This window comes from Trachypithecus francoisi, unplaced genomic scaffold (assembly GCF_009764315.1).
Source record: "Trachypithecus francoisi isolate TF-2019V2 unplaced genomic scaffold, Tfra_2.0 Lachesis_group6, whole genome shotgun sequence".
Taxonomy (NCBI): Eukaryota; Metazoa; Chordata; class Mammalia; order Primates; family Cercopithecidae; genus Trachypithecus; species Trachypithecus francoisi.
In genome coordinates this window covers 75,713,753-75,733,216 of record NW_022681471.1, presented here as the reverse complement: position 1 = coordinate 75,733,216, position 19,464 = coordinate 75,713,753, and the positions used below count along the sequence as shown (strand labels likewise).

General features: G+C 39.0%; 1 protein-coding gene across 1 annotated transcript in view; it reads left to right on the top strand.

The window, feature by feature from the left end:
- Nucleotides 1–4,814: 4,814 nt before the first annotated feature.
- The window catches only part of AR (androgen receptor), an 85,380-nt gene continuing 70,730 nt past the window's right edge, over nt 4,815–19,464 (top strand). The window contains 2 exon segments of the mRNA XM_033201391.1: nt 4,815–4,819; nt 11,827–11,978. Coding sequence (XP_033057282.1) covers nt 4,815–4,819; nt 11,827–11,978 — 157 coding nt within the window.

Here is a 19,464-nt window from a genome sequence, read left to right as displayed (position 1 = left end):
GCAGGTTCCTTGAGCTGCTGTGAGCTCACCCAGTTCGAGCTCCCAGTGGCTTTGTTTACCCACTTAAGCCTCAGCAATGGCGGGCCGCCCCTCCCCCAGCCTCGCTGCTGCTGCTTGCGGGTAGATCCCCGCAGACGGCTGTGTTAGCAGTGAGGGAAGCTCCATGGGCATGGGCCCCTCCGGCCAGGTGTGGGATATATTCTCCTGGTGTGCCTGTTTCCTTAAAGCACAGTTTGGGTGGGAGTTACCCGATTTTCCAGGTGTGTGTGTCTCAGTTCCCCTGGCTAGGAAAACGGATTTCCTTCCCCCTTGCGCTTCCAGGTGAGGCGATGCCTCGCCTGCTTCAGCTCTCGTGGTCAGGCTGCAGCAGCTGACCAGCACCGATTGTCCGGCACTCCCTAGTGAGATGACCCCAGTACCTCAGTTGAAAATGCAGAAATCACCAGTCTTCTGTGTCGCTCGCGCTGTGAGTTGGAGACTGGAGCTGTTCCTATTCAGCCATCTTGCTCCGCCCCTCCGAGGAAACTTTCTTAACTTTGTAATGGACATCTCTGAAAAACACACAGCTAACATCATACTTAGTAGTGAAAGATTGAAATTTTTCCTTGTAAGATCAGGAACAAGACAAGGATGACTGCTCTCACCATTTCAATTTACCATTGTATTGTAGGTTTATTGTAGGAAAGTAGCTCACAAAAAAAAAAAAAAAAAAGTTAAGGACACCCATATTGGAAAGGAAGAGGTGAAATTATCTATATTCACAGATGACATGATCTTATACAAAGAAAACCCTAAAGAATTCATGACAAACTATTAAAATGAGTAAACGAGTTCAGCAAGGTTTCAGAATACAACATTAATGTGCAAAAATCAATTGTATTTCTGTGCACTAGCAATGAGCAATCTGAAAATGAAATTAAGAGAACAGTTCACTCACAATATCATCAGAATACCAGAATACTTAAAAATAAATTTAACAAAAGAAGTGTAAGACTTGTATGCTGCAAACCACAAAACACTGTGGAAAGTAATTAAAAATCTAAATAAATAGAAAAACATCCCTTGTTCATGTGCCAGAGGACTCAATATTGTCAAGATGGAAATACTCCCCAAAGATTGAAGGAAATCACTCTCAAATCCTGGCTGTTTTCTTAGCAGAAAATGAAAATCTGACCCTAAAATTATATTTAAATACATGGAATCTAGGATAGCCAAAATAATATTGAGAAAGAAAAACAAAGTCAGTGTACCCACGCTTCCTGATTCCAAACCTTACTACAAAGCAGTGGTAATCAAGAGCATATGGTATTGGCATAAGGAAAAACAGATCAATAAATGGAATACTATTGAGAATCCAAAAATTAACTCTTACATTTAAGGCCAATTGATCTTCAAAAATGTTGTTAAGACAATTCAATGAGGAAAGAATAGTCTTTTCAATAAATTGTACTGGAAAAATTGGATACCCCCATGAAAATAAAAGATGTTGGACCACTTCAAACCTGAAAAAAAAAAAAAAAAGATCTAATGGTGGTGTGTCATGGATCTAATGCTATAGAGCTAAGATGATAAATCTCAGAAGAAAATATCAGAGTAAATCTTTATGACCTTGAAGTAGGCAATGTTTTTTTGGCTGTAACACCAGAAGCACAAGCAGTAAGAGAAAAAAGAAAAATTGGACTTCATCAAATTTGAAATTTTTGTGCTGCAAATGATGCCATCAAGAAAGTGAAAATCTCACCCACAGAATGAGAGAAAGTATTTGCAAATCATATATCTGATAAGGGTATTGAATTTAGAATATATAAAGAACTCTTGCAACTCAATATGAAAAGACAACCCAAATTTACAATGGGCAAAGTATTTGAATATAAATTTCTTGATAGAAGATATACAAATTTAAAACTGCTCAACATCATTAGTCATTAGGGAAATGCAGATCAAAACCAAGTTGAGATACCAGTTTACACCTATTAGGATGGCTGTAGTAAAAAAGAACAAATAACAAGCATTGGCTTTAATGTGGAGGAACCAGAACCCTTATAAATTGCTGGTAAAATGTAAAGTCGTGCAGCCCTTTGAAAAGCAGTCTGAAAGTCTTTAAAATTTACTATTTGTTATTTGGTTTTTCTTCACTTTTAATTTAGGTTCAGAGGTACATATGCAGGTTTGCTATATAGCTAAATTATGTGTCACAGGGGTTTAGTATACACATTATTTCATCACCCAGGTAATAAGCATGGTACCCAATAGGTAGCTTTTGGATCCTCACCCTCCTCCTACCCTCCACCATCAAGTAGGTCCCGGTGCCTCTTGCTCTCTTCTTTGTGTTCATATGTACTCAATATTTAGCTTCCACTTATCAGTGAGAATATGCGGCATTTGGTTTTCTGTTCCTGCTTTAGTTTGCTTAGGATACTGGCCTCCAGATTCATCCACGTTGCTGCAAAGGACATGATCTCATTCTTTTTGCATAGTGTACTATGGTGTACATGTATCAAAAATGTTACTGTCTGACCTAGTAATTCTATTCCAAGATAACTACTCAAGAGAAATGAAAACATGTCCACACAAAAACTTGTACACAAATGTTCATTGCAGCATTATTTATAATAGCCAAAGAGTAGAAGACAAATGTCTTCCAAATGTGGGCTCCAAATGTCCACCAACTGATAAATGGAAAAACAAAATGTGATATGTCCATGCCATGGTTTATCTGTTAATAATAAGAAATGAAGTAATGATACATGCTACAACATGGATGAACCTTGAAAATATTATGCTAGGTGAAAGAAGCAACTCACAAAAGACCACACTGTATGATTTTATTTATATTAAACGTCCCTAAAAGAAAAATATTTAGAGATAGAAAGGAAATTAGTGTTTCCAGGGTCTGGGAGGAGGTGGTATAAGCAATGGCTGCTAATGGGTACAGGATTTCTTTTTGGGGTGATGTAATTGCTCTAAAATTAGTTTGAGGTAATAGATGTGAATATGTTAAAATGAGTGAATTTTATAGTATGTGAAATATAACTCAGTAAGCCCATTAAAAACAATCTAATTAAATTAAAACCAAGCTATAACAGAATATTATATAGCCTTGGCAGTTCAGAATAGTGGGAAAATATGGAGTTGGCGCAGGGAATAGTCACAAGTATAATTCTGGTTTTGTCATTACTAGTGTATGGACTTGGACGAGTCATTTCCTTTCTCTAAATCTCAGTTTGCATATATGCAAAATAGAGGTAATGATACCTACCTCAGTGGTAGCTTCTCAAAACCTTGTTCTCCCTCATCTCTCCTCTACAACTTTCTCATAAGATTATTACAGTAATAACCATTTATTAAGCACTGTGTCAGCAATGGTGTGGGGCCACAGCTTCACTGAATCCTCATTGCAATCTTGTGGGATCTATATTTCTTTGCCCATTTTACGTGTAAAGAAATTGACGTCAAAAGAGTTGTTCAAGGTCATTCTGTTAGCAAGTGGCAGAGATGGACATGAAAACTAGATGTTCTGCCTATATGTCTTTCCACTTCAACTAAAGAATTATTAAAGAGAATTAAAAAGCTATGAACTAAACTTGAGTAATACTTTTAATAGTAAACATTGCTGCCCTCGTGAATGAACACACACTAAATTTCAAATCTCACGGTGGCAGGGAATAAAGATGCTACCTGTCTTAAGCCATTACTTCACCAACTTCTCCACCAAAATATTCCTTGTTACCACAAATAAGTAAGTACAATAGATCTATAAGGAGAGAATAATTGCAAACTCTCTGATTTTATCTTAAAAGTCATGTAGGGATGTCATGTTCCACAATGTAATTAATAAAATATATTTTGTTACTAAACATAAGGAAAAATATTATGTTCCATAAAGATATTTGGTGGTTGCCTCAACCTCTTTTAGTTTGAAAAGTAGGTATGTATGAGAAAGATATGTGTTTACATGTCTACCCTTGCCCTCTCTGTCTCTTCCCCTGTCTCTCTCTCTCTCCCTCCCTCCCCACCTCCTATGCTCTACACCCCCCAACCCCCACATGTATTTACCTTTCTCTAAAAGCTCTGTACAGCCAAGAAACGTACTCTTTTTTATTTTTAGGATATTAGATATTTCATTTTCTTATGGTAAGACAAAAGATTAAGGCAACTAAGACGTACAATGTACCTACCGCGTGGCAGGCACAGAGGCAAGGGCTTTTACATGTGTTATTTAATGTAACTGTAATTCTCACAAAAGCCGTCTAGAGTTGAAAATATTTCCAACTATAAATGAGGCAAATGGAGCACAGAGAGCCTTAATTATTTCACCCAAAGTTCAGTGGTAGAGGCAGGATTCCAACCCAGGTCTGGTGGGCTCCAAAGCCTTCTTGGTTTGCCATTCCTCTCGCTAACAAATGAAACTGGTCTGTGACTTTTGCATTACACCCCGCTTCCACAGTCCCTGGAGGGACTTATTTAAATTAATCAGATCCTTCAAAGTATCCCCAAGTCCTCCTTTGAAAAGAAAGTCAGGGGGCAGGGGGAGGAGCAGAGGAGAGGAGAGAAAAAGGAAAGGAGTCAGAGAGAGAGAGAGAGAGACTGGCGGTGTCAGCTGGGTGCCAAGGTTTCCTAAGCCCAAGTTCCCCATGGTTGAGCCTGCATTAGCAGGCCAACAGCTTCTAGTAATCCACTTTTATTTAATTAATAGTGAAATTGTTGAAGAATTGCAAGTGGTGTTCTGGTTCAGAAACCTTCCATTCTATGGGGCATTGCTTTTGCCTCAGACTCATAAAACCAAATGCCCTGCCTCAGGATAATAAGTGAACATGAGGTAAGAAAAAACACAAGAGGTAAGAAAAACACATGAGGTAAGAAAAAACACGAGAGGTAAGAAAAAACACAATGTCACGTACAAATTCTGCACTTGTTCTCAAAGCAAACCTCTCCTGTGTTTGCAATTAGGATGTTATCTAGGAGCATATTCAAAACTTTTGAGGTTTTTATTTTAGTTTTTCTTTTATTATGTGCTGTTTTAGTAATATCAAAGAATACATGTAATATATAAGTTATATGGCATAACAATAAAATTAATGTTTATAAGCCCTGATTAAAGAATCAACAACATTAACATCATCATTGCAACAACCCTATTAGAATGGAAGCTCTGTGAAGGCATGGATTTTTGTCTGTTTTGTTCACTGCTATATCCCCAGGACCTAGAAGAGTGCCAGCCACATAATAGGAGCTTAGTCAATATTTTTAAACTAAGAGCATAAATCTACTTATATCCTCTTTCCTCTTATCATCACTCCCAGCCTCCCCTCAGAGGTAGCCACTATCCTAATTTAGGGTTTTAATATTCCCTTGCATTTTGATAACTTTTCACATGTATATTCCCAAATAATATATTGTTTGCTTTTGCTTCTTTTTGAACTTTATATAATGGAATCATATTGTATGTATCCAATTGTGAGTTATGACTTTTACACAACATTAGCATTTGAGATTCAACTATGTGTAGCTCGATTCCATTCCTTTTCATTACTGAACTGTATTTTATTGGATATATGTGCCATAATTATTTTTCTCCTGTCAGTTGATGTTTATCTTTTATGCTTTTATAAACAAAACTGTTATGACTGTTCCTGCATGTGCCTCCTGGTACATATGTGCCCGACTTTCTCTAGGATATAAGCCTCAGAGGGGGACTGCACTTGGAATTTTCATTTCCAGAGCCCAAAGTTTAGCTCATGAGTCAGAGCTGCAATGTGCCATTTTTCCACACTAGGTCAGGATCAGTGGGAGTGCTACCCAAAATATTTTCCTAGTGGGGGAGTCGGGGAGAGGCAGAGACTGTCCTAGTGAGGCCAGGAGTTACTATCTCAGATCTCTAGTCAAAATGGGTTGCAATTAGTAAAAGTCCAGATTCCGAATCCCCTTCACTATTTATCTTCCTCTTCCTCCTTTACAGTTATTTTTGTTCAAAGTGCACTTTATTAAACTCATACCTAACAAACAAAACTCTAATGAATATTTTGTCTTTCATTGATTGTAAATTCAATTAGATTCTTTGAAAAAATTTTAACTGTATTTTCACTTTAGCATGGATGAAAATTTCGATTTCTTTAAAAAACATTTTTAATAATAACACAATAAAGTCTACCCTCATAACAAAATTTAAGGGCACAACACCATATTGTTAACTATAGGCACAATGTTGTACAGCAGATGTCTAGAATTTTTTCTTCATGCTTAACTGAAACTTTATAGCCATTGAACGGCAACAGTCCATTTCTATTTCTTAAAAGTCCTTTACAAAATGAGTTTTCTGCATGTTTCCATTTTGTTTGTCTGATAATTTTTTTTCGTTTTTTATTATACTTTAAGTTCTGGGATACATGTGCAGAATATGCAGGCTTGTTACATAGGTATACACGTGCCAGGGTGGTTTGCTGCACCAATCAACTGTCATCTACATTAAATATTTCTCCTAATGCTATTCCCCCTGCTTGCCCCTCACCCATCACTGGCCCCAGTGTGTGATGTTCCCTGCCCTGTGTCCAAGTGTTCTCATTGTTCAGCTCCCACTTATGAGTGAGAACATGCAGTGTTTGGTTTTCTTTTCTTGTGTCAGTTTGCTGAGAATGATGGTTTCCAGCTTCATCCATGTCCCTGCAAAGGACATGAACTCATCCTTTTATATGGCTGCATAGTAGTCCATGGTGTATATGTGCCACATTTCCTTTATCCTTTATGATGTGCATTTGGGTTGGTTCCAAGTCTTTGCTATTGTGAATAGTGCCTCTGTAAACGTAAGTGTGCATGTCTCTTTATGGTAGAATGATTTATAATCCTTTGGTTATATACCCAGTAATGGGATTGCTTGGTCAAATGGTATTTCTAGTTCTAGATCCTTGAGGAATTGCCACACTGTCTTCCACAATGGTTGAACTAATTTACACTCCCACCAACAATGTAAAAGCGTTCCTATTTCTCCACATCCTCTCCAGCATCTGTTGTATCCTGACTTTTTAATGATCACGATTCTAACTGGCATGTGGCATGTGGCATGTGATGGTCTCTCATTGTGGTTTTGATTGCATTTCTGTAATGACCAGTGGTGATGAGCTTTTTTTAATATGTTTGTTGGCTGCATAAATGTCTTCTTTTGAGAAGTGCCTGTTAATTTCCTTCACCCACTTTTTGATGGCATTGTTTTTTCTTGTAAATTTGTTTAAGTTCCTTGTACATTCTGGATATTAGCCTTTTGTCAGATGGATAGACTGCAAAAATTTTCTCCCATTCTGTGGGTTTTCTGTTCACTCTGATGATAGTTTATTTTGCCATGCAGAAGTTCTTTAGTTTAATTAGATTCCATTTGTCATTTTTGGCTTTTGTTGCCATTGCTTTTGGTGTTTTAGTCATGAAGTCTTTGACCATACTTATGTCTTGAATAGTATTACCTAGGTTTTCTTCTAGGGATTTAATGGTTTAGGTCTTACGTTTAAGACTCATCTTGATTTAATTTTTGTATAAGGTGTAAGGAAGGGGTCCAGGTTCAGTTTTCTGCATATGGCTAGCCAGTTTTCCCAACACCATTTATTAAAGAGGGAATCCTTTCCCCATTGCTTGCTTTTGTCAGGTTTGTCAAAGATCAGATGGTTGTAGATGTGTGGTGTTATTTCTGAGGCCTCTGTTCTGTTCCATTGGTCTATATATCTGTTTTGGTACCAGTACCATGCTGTTTTGGTTACTGTAGCCTTTTAATATAGTTTGAAGTCAGGTAGCGTGATGCCTCCAGCTTTGCTCTTTTTGCTTAGAATTGTCTTGGCTATGGGGGCTCTTTATTGGTCCCATATGAAATTTAAAGTAGTTTTTTCTAATTCTGTGAAGAAAGTCATTGGTAGCTTGATGGGGTTAGCATTGAATCTGTAAATTACTTTGGGCAGTATGGCCATTTTCATGATAATGATTCTTCCTATCCTTCAGCATTGAATGGTTTTCCAGTTATTTTTGTCCTCTCTTATTTACTTGAGCAGTGGTTTGCAATTCTCCTTGAAGAGGTCCTTCACATCCCTTGTAAGTTGTATTCCTACGTATTTTATTCTGTTTGCAGCAATTGTGAATGGGAGTTCACTCATGATTTGGTTCTCTGTTTGTCTGTTATTGGTGTATAGGAATGCTTGTGATTTTCACACACTGATTTTGTATCCTGAGACTTTGCTGAAGTTGCTTATCAGCTTAAGGTGATTTTGGACTGAGACGATGGGGTTTTCTGAATATACAATCATGTCATCTGCAAACAGAGACAATTTGACTTCCTGTTTTCCTATTTGAATACCCTTTATTGATTTCTCTTGCCTGATTGCCCTGGCTGGAACTTCCAATACTATGTTCAATAGGAGTGGTGAGAGACGGCATCCTTGTCTTGTGCTGCTTTTCAAAGGGAATGCTTCCAGTTTTTGTCAATTCAGTATGATATTGGGAGTGGGTGTGTCATAAATATCTCTTCTTATTTTGAGATATATTTCATTAATACCTAGTTTATTGAGAGTTTTAGCATGAAGCAGTGCTGAATTTTGTCAAAGGCCTTTTCTGCATCTATTGAGATAATCGCATGGTTTTTGTCATTGGTTCTGTTGATGTGATGGATTATGTTTACTAATTTGTGTATGTTGAACCAGCCTTGCATCCCAGGGATGAAACCCACTTGATCATGGTGGATAAGCTTTTTGATGTGCTGCTGGATTCGGTTTGCCAGTATTTTATTGAGGATTTTTGCATTGATGTTCATCAGGGTTATTGTCCTGACATTTTCTTTTTTTGTTATGTCTCTGCCAGGTTTTGGTATCAGGATGATGCTGGCCCATAAAATGAATTAGGGAGGGTTCCTTCTTTTTCTATTGTTTGGTATAGTTTCAGAAGGAATGGTACCAGCTCCTCTTTGTACCCCTGGTAGAATTCGGCTGTGAATCCATCTGGTCCTGGACATTTTTTGGTTGGTAGGCTATTAATTACTGCCTCAGTTTCAGAACTTGTTATTGGTCTATTCAGGGATTTGACTTCTTCCTGCTTTAGGTTTGGGAGGGTATATGTGTTCAGGAATTTTTCTATTTCTTCCAGATTTTCTATTTTATGTGCCCCAGAGGTGTTTATAGTATTCTCTGATGGTAATTTATATTTCTGTGGGATGAGTGGTGATATCCCCTTTATCATTTTTTATTGCATCTATGATTCTTCTCTCTTTTCTTCTTTATTAGTTTGGCTAGTGGTCTATCTACAAAATAGATAGACTGTTTATCTGATATTTATTTTGTAATTATCTAATAATAATAATCATTATCATCATCAGCATCATCATTATCATCTCCTTTACCCATACATACATTGTGTTTTTCAAATAATAATCCTATCTTTGAAGTACATCCTCATCTGTAGCAGTCTTCACTCTGCTTTCTTATATCATTTACTATCTTATTTTATAATTATTTACTTCCCGTCTTTCTTCTCTAACAAATAGTATTTTTTTAGGGCCAAGGAAATATCTCGATCACCACTATATCCCCAGCATCTACCCCTGTGCCTGGTCCATAGGGCTAGATGCTAAGAGTTGAGTTGAACCAATCTACCTAATCTTAACCTTCAGTAGCACAACATGGTTTGTCAGTGGTTAAGAATCTACACTTGGAGTCAGACTCACCCAGGATGGAATCCTGGCATTGCCACTTATCATTAATAGATGCGTGACCCTGAACAAGTTCACTTAATTGTTCTGAGCATCAGTTTCCTCTTTTGTGATATAGGGATGATACAGAGCTACCTGGTAGGTTGTTGGAAGAATTAAATGAGATGATATGTATGATATGACCTGGCACATACAGTGCCTAAATACACGTTGTTCTGATTTTATTTGGACTGTTTGTGTTAGTAACAGAAGTCAAAAAGGTGGAGAAAGGAGACAGGTACTTGGGAAAATTTTCTATTTCTTCTCCATGTTTCATTCAGGACTGAGGAAGGGGGCACAGTTTTTACCCAAGGAAATGACATTTTTAGCCAAAGGAATTATGATCTTAGCATTTAGCTGAATTGTATATTGGAAGTAAGCTCTTTCCCTGTGGAACTTATGGCCTTGCTAGCTTTGGTTTGTTGGAAGTGCTCTTGCTGGCTTTCTAGTTAGGGTAGGGAAAGGAAGGCTTGTGGGGAGTGAAGATAGGCCATGATATCAAGCCACTGAGTGTGCAAATAAGTAGAACTTTTTGATTGCTTTCTGTTGTACTTGGGACTTGAATAAAGGCTGATATTTGTGTCTTGCTGGTAAAGTGCTTGTAAAGTGAGTGAAAGTTTTCTTTGTTCTTCTCCTGCCAGAGCTGTTCACTTGGGGCTGAGGGGAGGATAACTTTTCATGTTTTTATTTTTTTTTATTCTGGTGACTGTGCTGAGCATTTGAACGAAAAGGCCATTGGTGGAAAGTAAAGGTGAATGGTGAGAAGACAATAGGGTAATGGAAACTGTAATGGACTTGGAGTCAAATTCTTCTGAACTTCTCCTCTCCAAGTCTTACTTCTTTCATCTGTACAATGGATATTAAAATGAGAAAATAAGCTTGTCTTCACAGAGTTATTGTTAGGTGTTGAAATCACCTGACACAGCAAAAAGGCTCCCATTAGGGCTCATTTTCCTTCATTCCTTAGTAAGGAAGAAGTACTTATAAAATACAGCAGTTGTGCTCTTGTGAATGATAGCATGGGCAGTTGTCATCCCTCTGAGGCAGATTAACCCAGAATGCCACTTGAGTTTTGTTTAATGTTTAGGCATAAGACATAGGAAAGACAAAAGTTGACCTTTGGGTAGTGAGAACAATGTTCCATTTTGTTCAAACTTGAATTTTTTACTATAGGAGACTGAGAATTAACCTTCCATGAAGGTTTTAGGATTTGCTTTCTGACTCTTCTCTTTCATGTCCACCTGAAAGAGCTTGGGCACAGATGTTCTTGGAGAAAGGCAGTTAAACAAGGTGAATTCTGAAGCTCCATCCTTGCCCAAAGAACTTATGAGTCCCTTAGTGGCCAAGTATTTTGATGGTAGTAGCCTAAAAGATGTCCAGGATCACCGTGCATCGTTTTTTCAACAGAAGCCTCAGGCATAGGGATTATACTTGGTACTTTATGTTGTGGAATGAAATCTGGCAGATGTCCATGTGATCTAGAGAAACACCTAAGGAAAGTGAAGAAATGGGAGAAAAAAGAATAAGACTTGTATGATAATACTAATCACGATCCTTGTGTATTTATTCCAAGGACATTTTATCCATTATCTGATTTATATTACCACTCACAGCAGCAGCTCAATAGGATGGGAGATATTATCCCTATTTTATAGATGAGATTTGAGGCTCGAGGAGCTAAATTAAGGAACATCAAATTCCTTTGATATTTGGACTGGTTTTGTTATAGTTCTCCCTTTGGATGAGGTAAAGTCACAAAGCTGGGTTCATATCATTTAATTAGTCTGAAAATGTTGCCTGAACACCACCTTAAGTTAGATATCTTAACCTCAGGTTTCCTACCTTCATTGCTCCCTCTTATAGACACAGACTATGAGATTGGCTAATCCCAGAGAACTTCCCTAATCCTTTGGCAAGATCCAAAAAGGCTCAGTCACACCCTATGACCACCATCTTTAGGAGAAGTCTCAGAAAATTCAGCTTCACACTAACTCACTTGAGCATCAAATAATAGTAGTTTATGCATGCAGGTTAATCCTGAAGACCTCAGACTTCACTTGCCTATTTCTGCCATTCAGTGACATGTGTTGCATTGGTTTTTTGTGTCTTTCCAGTTTGGAGACTGCCAGGGACCATGTTTTGCCCATTGACTATTACTTTCCACCCCAGAAGACCTGCCTGATCTGTGGAGATGAAGCTTCTGGGTGTCACTATGGAGCTCTCACATGTGGAAGCTGCAAGGTCTTCTTCAAAAGAGCTGCTGAAGGTAAAGGGACATGCACATGCACTTCTGTTTCCCTTTCTCCTTTACCTTCCAGAGAGAGACACTAACCTTTCAGGGCCCAGGATTTTATCATCTCAGAAACAGAGTCATTGACAAGGCCCTATCAAATAACTTAGGAGCCTAAGGAAGCAAATTTTTGTACTTGCTAGTTCCCTGGTTTCAGCAGCCTTGTTTGTACAGGCAATGTAGGCAGTGAAGGTGGTCCCAGCTGGGGCTTGGGGCTCAGTAGGTCCTAGAAATGAAAGAAAAATTAATGATTTGAAAAGATTTAATTTCCTCCCTTCTTGTTTTCTACTCTGCTGGCTAGTAAAAGAAAAATTTGTCCTTATTAGAGAGGTTAGAAGTGGAGAAACCCCAACTGAGTCCCCAGCCTGTTCCTTGGGATGAATATGAGACTGTTCCTTAGCAAAGGCTTCCTGGCCTCGGCCCCAGAAAGAGAGTGTTCTCACTCTTCAGCAGACTATCAGTCTCTGCACCTGCTCCCTCCTGTTGCTGCCTCCTTGGGACCTGTCTTTGCGTTAATAGTTCCTAGGTAGGTAGGAACTCAGAGTGAAGAAACACATTTATTCTCCTCTCCAGAGACCTGACCTTAAAGCCTGTCCATTAGCCCCTAATCTTAATCTAAGGTAGCATCTTATATCTGGCTAAATTGGCTCAAGCCCTAGCTCCTTAGTTTTATTTAGCTTAGAACAACTCATGTCTGCTCAACCCCTAGAGGTGCTCAGCCTACATTCTGCCGTAGAAACTCCCATTTTCAGGCCTCTTATATATAGTAATGTCTCTTCCTCTAACCACCCAGGGCTTAAGCTTCCTGCTTATCCACTTCACTCTCCACCCTGTATTGAGGGCTTTCTTCTCAAATGGACATTGATGAGGAGCCCCTAGAGAGAGATGCTGTGCTCTGGGACCAGACCTGTTGTCAAACGCCAGTAATCACCTCTGCCCCGACTTTCCCCAAAGTGGTACTTCCTGCCAAGGCCTTTCTCTTTCCTCTCACTGGCTGGAAGTGTTGAGTTCCACGTCAGAACCAGAACAGAGAACCTTTCCTTCTATAAGAGCTATAAACCTTGAGAACAATCTTAAAGATAGGTATGTAGGCCACACCATTCACCACAAATGTACTGATACTCATCAGAGGATGGAAGAAGCACCAGAGAGTTTGAAGCATCTAGAGAAAAGGTAGAAAGAGAATGCCCTTTAACTGACCTCCTCGATGATAGTCAATCACAATGATGAGTGTTAATTCATCATTTTGTCTGGGTCGCAGAAATATCTATAAAGCAGAAGCTGCTATGTTGTTTAATTCCAGTCCTCGGGGCCCACAAGAAGGCAGCTATCATTTGGTATTACTAAAAACATGCCCCATGTTCAGCTCATACCCCCAAATGACCCATTGCTACTGTTTATGCTGGGCTAGCATGAAGCCCAGGGCCCTAGTGTCTAGGTCTGGGCAGTGAGGCCTAGAGCAGAGCCTAAAGAACCTGAGAGCAGTGCCTTCCTTTCTTCCGAGTACTCATGAAAGGATGGCTGTCAGAAAAGGAAGTGAGGAGGGGCTCCAGAGACTTCAGACCACCCCAACTTCCCCAGTGAGACCCTGGCACTTCCCCGTACCCTCTCACCCAGTGGGCCCTGTCTATAGAGCAGAGAATGAAACAGAGCAGTCATCTAGAGGTAGTGTGTCAGCAAGCCCAGGCACCACAGTAATAGCAGCCATATCAGATGGGAAAGGAGTGCAAGTGAACAAACAAGCAAATTCAATAGTCAGATAGATTAGATTATACTTGATGCTGTCTCTGGGTTTTACAAATCTGGGTCACCAAATTGTTATTTTCAGAAAACAGAGGAAATGCTCAATCACATTGTGAAAGGGAAGATTTTACTGTCGTATCATACATCCTACATGGGAGCTTTCTGCAGAAGTTAGAGCTGAAGGAGGGAGACAGGCAGAAAGGCAGCTGGTAGGGCTGCCTGGGAGGAGCTCTGCCATGAGGTGGATCCCGTGCCATTTGAGAACAGGGAAGAAAGCGATGAGGTTGTGGGGAGGGAATCACCCAACTCACAGAACATACAGAAATCAAGCAAGGTTTCAAATGCTCTACACCCTAGATCCTCTTAAGTTAGGGAAACTCTCTGAGCTCGTGGGGCCAAATGCTCTTGCCTGCTTGAAATATGAAAAATCAGCAATGGATTCCTTGCAAAACCAGGAAAAGGGAACCTTCTGAACCCCTTGGTTATTTTGAAATACGGACCATAAATTTCAGTCCTGAGCCCTTTGAAGGTAGGAGAAGGTGGTTTAGAAAACACAGACACACACACACACACACACACAACACACCCCTAAATAAAGCAAAAAAAAAAAAAAAAAAAAATACTGGTGTTTTCTTTCTGCCCACATCTGTAAAGTTGTTGGATTGATTTTACTGCCATGGTTATCCTATTTGAAGGCAGGGGGCTGTCTTATTACCCTAAGAGAACATTTATGATTTGATTATCTTTTTCCATTTTTACAGTGCATCTTTTTCACCCATATGGCCTTTCTGGAGGTGGTTCTCAATCTGGCTTGTTGAAACATCAAATTACACCTGTCTTAGTGAGAGTAGAAACAGAAATCTTTCTCTTCCTCATTTGCTTGTTGTAGTCAGTTAACTCAGACTGTGTATTCAGACTCTTGATTATCACTTAATACATAGTTTCAGAAATCTCTGGAATGGGCACAAGTACAGGACTTAAAAGCCTGGCATCTCAGACAGAAATATATTTCTAGCTTTGAAGGTTTATAATACATGGGACTTAAATATATTTCTAGCTTTGATGGTTTATAATACATGGGACTTTTAGGCTGTCATTGATGCAGGGCTCAGCACAGAGTCAGTTGTAATCTGGCCAGGTTTTGTTGTTGAGAAAGAGTGGGAATGGGGAGTCCTACATTTTCTCCTTGTCAGTAATATTGGAGAATTGGGGTAAGGGTGAAGCTGGGCAGGGAAAGGTCTGCATAGAAAAAAGGGTCTGGTGAGAAAAAATAATGCTACTAAGCCATGAGGGTAAAATGACCAAATTATGGTTGACAGAAACTTGGTCATAATGTGTTGGGGAGGGTGGGGGGTGAGGGCAGAGAGAAAGTTGGTCTAAGTCTGTGTCGGGGGGGCAGTGCTTGGTGGGATGAACTCTGGGTTAGAAACAGGCATGTAGGGAAATAGTTGGTTTATGGCATGGGTAGGATGAGTGGGGTGGTGAAAGGGAAGGCATTTTGAATGCTAAGAGACCAGGAAGTCAAAGTAAAGCAGTACCCATAAACAGAGGTAAGGGCTCAGAGAGGTTTTAGTTGTATAGTCTTGGATAAGAAATTTCCCCTTTTGAACCTCAGTTTTCCTTGACTGTAAAACAATGGACTTGAACTAGATATTTCAAAATGTGCTTCCAGGTTAGACATTTTGTGATCGTTCTACAAATTACAAACATAATCATCATCATTTCAGCAAACTCACATGTATTTATACCTGCGTATGTTTTTGGTCTTGCTTTCCTAGAAGATGACTAATCCAAGATCCTAATCAAATAAAGAAGCAATCTTCAGATGGGGATAGAGCCAGCTGAGAGAGTGTACTATGTATGGAGTGGGTTAAAACTCAGGATTCTGAGATTTTTACCTTGTGATCATTGCTGGGTAACTTCCTTTCTTTTCTATTTTCTCATCTGGAAAATCAGGATATGAATCCCCATCTCTACCTCATTATGTTTCAAAGAGGGTTAATTAATCCATCATGTGCATTATGTGCTCAAGAATTTACTATTTTTCAGATATTTTCTAGTAAAACGTTGGAGATTATATGTCCATTTGTTTTGTACACATGGAGTGCTGTTTGGTACACATCATAAAATTGAAACCGTAGTTTACATTCTGAACTCAAAGAATTACACCATCCTCACTGATGTTTACAATAGGTCCCAATTTAGTTTCTTTGGCAAATTTTATGTAAGTATGGCTTTGATTCTCTCTCTCACCCCAGGTTTTTGTTAGGGAAGAAATGCAAGTGAACCCTCATTGAACTCTTTCTGTCCTTTAAATCCATTCTTTCCCACCTCAACTCATGTGGAATTGAATGTTACCTCTAGTTTGGAGTCTAGCAGAGAGTTTTTGGTGCATATCAGTGTCCCTTTCACTCCCTGACTTTTCGAGTAACATTTTCCAGAGGCAAATTAACTGTGCTAAGAGGATCTGCTTGCAGCTTCAACAGAGCCTTCATCAGGTATCTTTGGCCAAGGAGTTGACTGATCCTGACTTTGCGAGTCCTAGAGATCTTTTCACAAAACTCCTCTCATGTTTCTGTCTCTGGTTTTCTTAAAAGTCGCAGACAGACTTTAGATTTAGGAGTTGGTTAACTTTTTGTAAAGGGCCATGTAGTAAATATTTTAGGCTTTGTAGATCATATGGTCTCTGTGTCAACTACTCAGCTCTGTCTTTGTAGGATGAAAGCAGCCATGGATAATACTTGAACTAATGGGAGTAGCTGTGTTCCAATAAAACTTTATGGGCACTGAAATTTGAATTTCACTTAATTTTCACATATCATTTAATATTATTTTTCTTTTTAACCATTTAAAAATTTAGAAATCATTCTTAGCTCGTTGGGCCTCACAAATACAGATGGTAGAGTGGATTTGGTTTATGGGCTGCAGTTTGTTGACCTCTGCTTTAGGTAATCACTTCTGTACTTATAAATCTGCAAAGGTTTTATGTTTTCCCATCTCTTGGTATCTTAGTAGCTCTCTAGATTATCTAATTTAAAAAATTTTTCTCAGTAGGCCAGTCAAAGTTTGCACATCTTGTTAGCACAGAAGGCCTGGCCTAGTGGCTTCTTGGCCCTGAGCTTTTTTACTAAACAGGAGAAAAACTAAATGTCTAGAAATGCTAGAAGAGGATACTATTTTGTTTTAATGATCTAGTAGATCACTCCTCCTTGCAATACCAAGAGGAGAAACTGAAAATATTTCAAGCATTTTCTAGACTTCTGTGTTTTAAATGTGTGGATAACTATGAATTACATATGAAAGAACTTTTCTGGATGACACATATATTCCAGATGGCAAAAAGGAAGCGCTTTGGGGACTCTCTGGTAACAAGTGTCATGGAAAAATTGTGTGTCTCATAGAAAGTAGATCCCAGGAAGCCAGCTGAGTTGTGGATCTGCCATATATTACCTCATGATCCTGTCTTCGCACACTCACTGGCTTAATTCTGGGCCTCCCCATAACACGACTAGACCACAGGCTTGCAGAAGAAATAATTTAACTCTGTAACTCATTGCAGTTGGTGCCCACCCAAGTCTCTGTCAGTGCCCAATTCGGGAGCCATGCCAAGAATTTGCCATTGCTGCTTCGTAGTGGCCTTGTGCCTGCTTTTATAGCCTGTTCATTTTATGAAACAGGGATTAATAAGAAGTTGCCATAGTACTTGCACCATTATGTAAATATCTGCAATGCTTACATAACCTTTGTCACTTGCAAGATCTTTTGAGTCCATTGCCTTCTGCTACCATGCCTTACCAATTTCCTAGTCCCTTATTATTATTTTTTAATTTATTATATTTAACTTCTGTGATACATGTTCAGAATGTGCAGGTTTCTTATATAGGTATACACGTGCCGTGGTGGTGTGCTGAAACCAACAACCCATCATCTGCATTAGGTATTTCTTCTAATGCTATCCCTCCCCTAGCCCAGTGTGTGATGTTCCCCTCCCTGTGTCCATGTGTTCTCATTGTTCAACTCCCACTTATGAGTGAGAATATGCAGTGTTTGGTTTTCTGTTCCTGTGTTTGTTTTCTGGGAATGATGGTTTCCAGCTTCATCCATGCCCCTGAAAAGGACATGAACTCATCCTTTTTGATGGCTGCATAGTATTCCATGGTGCATATGTGCCACATTTTCTTTATCCAGTCTATCATTGATGGGCATTTCGGTTGGTTCCAAGTCTGTGCTATTGTGAATAGTGCTGCAATAAACCTACGTATGCATGTATCTTTATAGAAGAATGATTTATAATCCTTTGGATGTATACCCAGTAATGGGATTGCTGGGTCAAATGGTATTTCAGGTTCTAGATCCTTAAGGAATCTCCACACTATCTTTCATAATGGTTGAACTAATTTACACCCCCACCACCAATGTAAAAGCATTCCTATTTCTTAACATCCTCTCCAGCATCTGTTGTTTCCTGACTTCTTAATGATTGCCATTCTAACTGGCATGACATGGCATCTCATTGTGGTTTTGATTTGCATTTCTCTAATGACCAGTGATTATGAGCTTTTTTTCATATGTTTGCTGGCCGCATAAATGTCTTCCTTTGAGAAGTGCCTGTTCATATCCTTCACCCATTTTCTGATGTGGTTGTTTTTTTCTTGTAAATGTGTTTAAGTTCCTTGTAGATTCTGGATATTAGCCCTTTGTCAGATGGACAGATTGCAAAAATTTCTCTCATTCTGTGGGTTGGTTGTTCACTCTGATGCTAGTTTCTTTTGCTATGCAGAAGCTCTTTAGTTTAATTAGATTTCATTTTGGCTTTTGTTGCCATTACTTTTGGTATTTTAGTCATGAAGACTTTGCCCATTCGCAATTGCTACAAAGAGAATAAAATACCTAGGAATACAACTTACAAGGGATGTGAAGGACCTCTTCAAGGAGAACTACAAACCACTGCTCAAGGCAATAAGAGAGGACACAAACAAATGGAAAAACATTCCATGCTCGTGGATAGGAAGAATCAATATTGTGACAATTGCCATACTGCCCAAAGTAAATTATAGATTCAATGCTATCCCCATTAAGCTACCATTGACTTTCTTCACAGAATTAGAAAATACTACCTTAAATTTCATATGGAACCAAAAAGAGCCCATATACCCTAGACAATTCTAAGCAAAAGGAATAAAGCTGGAGGTATCAAGTTACCTGACGTCAAACTACACTACAAGGCTACAGTAACCCTTATCAATTTTGTATGTGCCTCTCCATATTCTGTAGCCAGAAGCTTCTTCAGTCCTTTAAGGGAATTTCTGGGTGACTATCAAACTCTGGTAGTTCATTTTTGCAGTTGACTGCTATTGTGAGGATAAGTGTCAGACTCACTCTCTCTTCAGAGATAGAAATTACATATTAAGTATCTGGATTCTAGACCCACAGCAAGGAGCAAACTGCTCCTCAAAATAACTGAATTCTGCGAGAAGTCATCATTGTAAAACAACAATATCTTCAGTTATAGTAGCCATGTGTGCGTGCTTCTGGAAACTTTTTCAGATTTTCATCTTTCTTCCCTGTCTCTTCATAGCTAGGCAGCTGCTTTCAGCCTTGTACAGATGCTAGTGAGCTTTGTACCTACAAACCTGAGAAAATTGAACTGAGATTTGGAGGTGAATGACTCTTGATAAAGGGAACAAGGTTTAGAATTCTCAGTCCCTTTGCTCCCAGG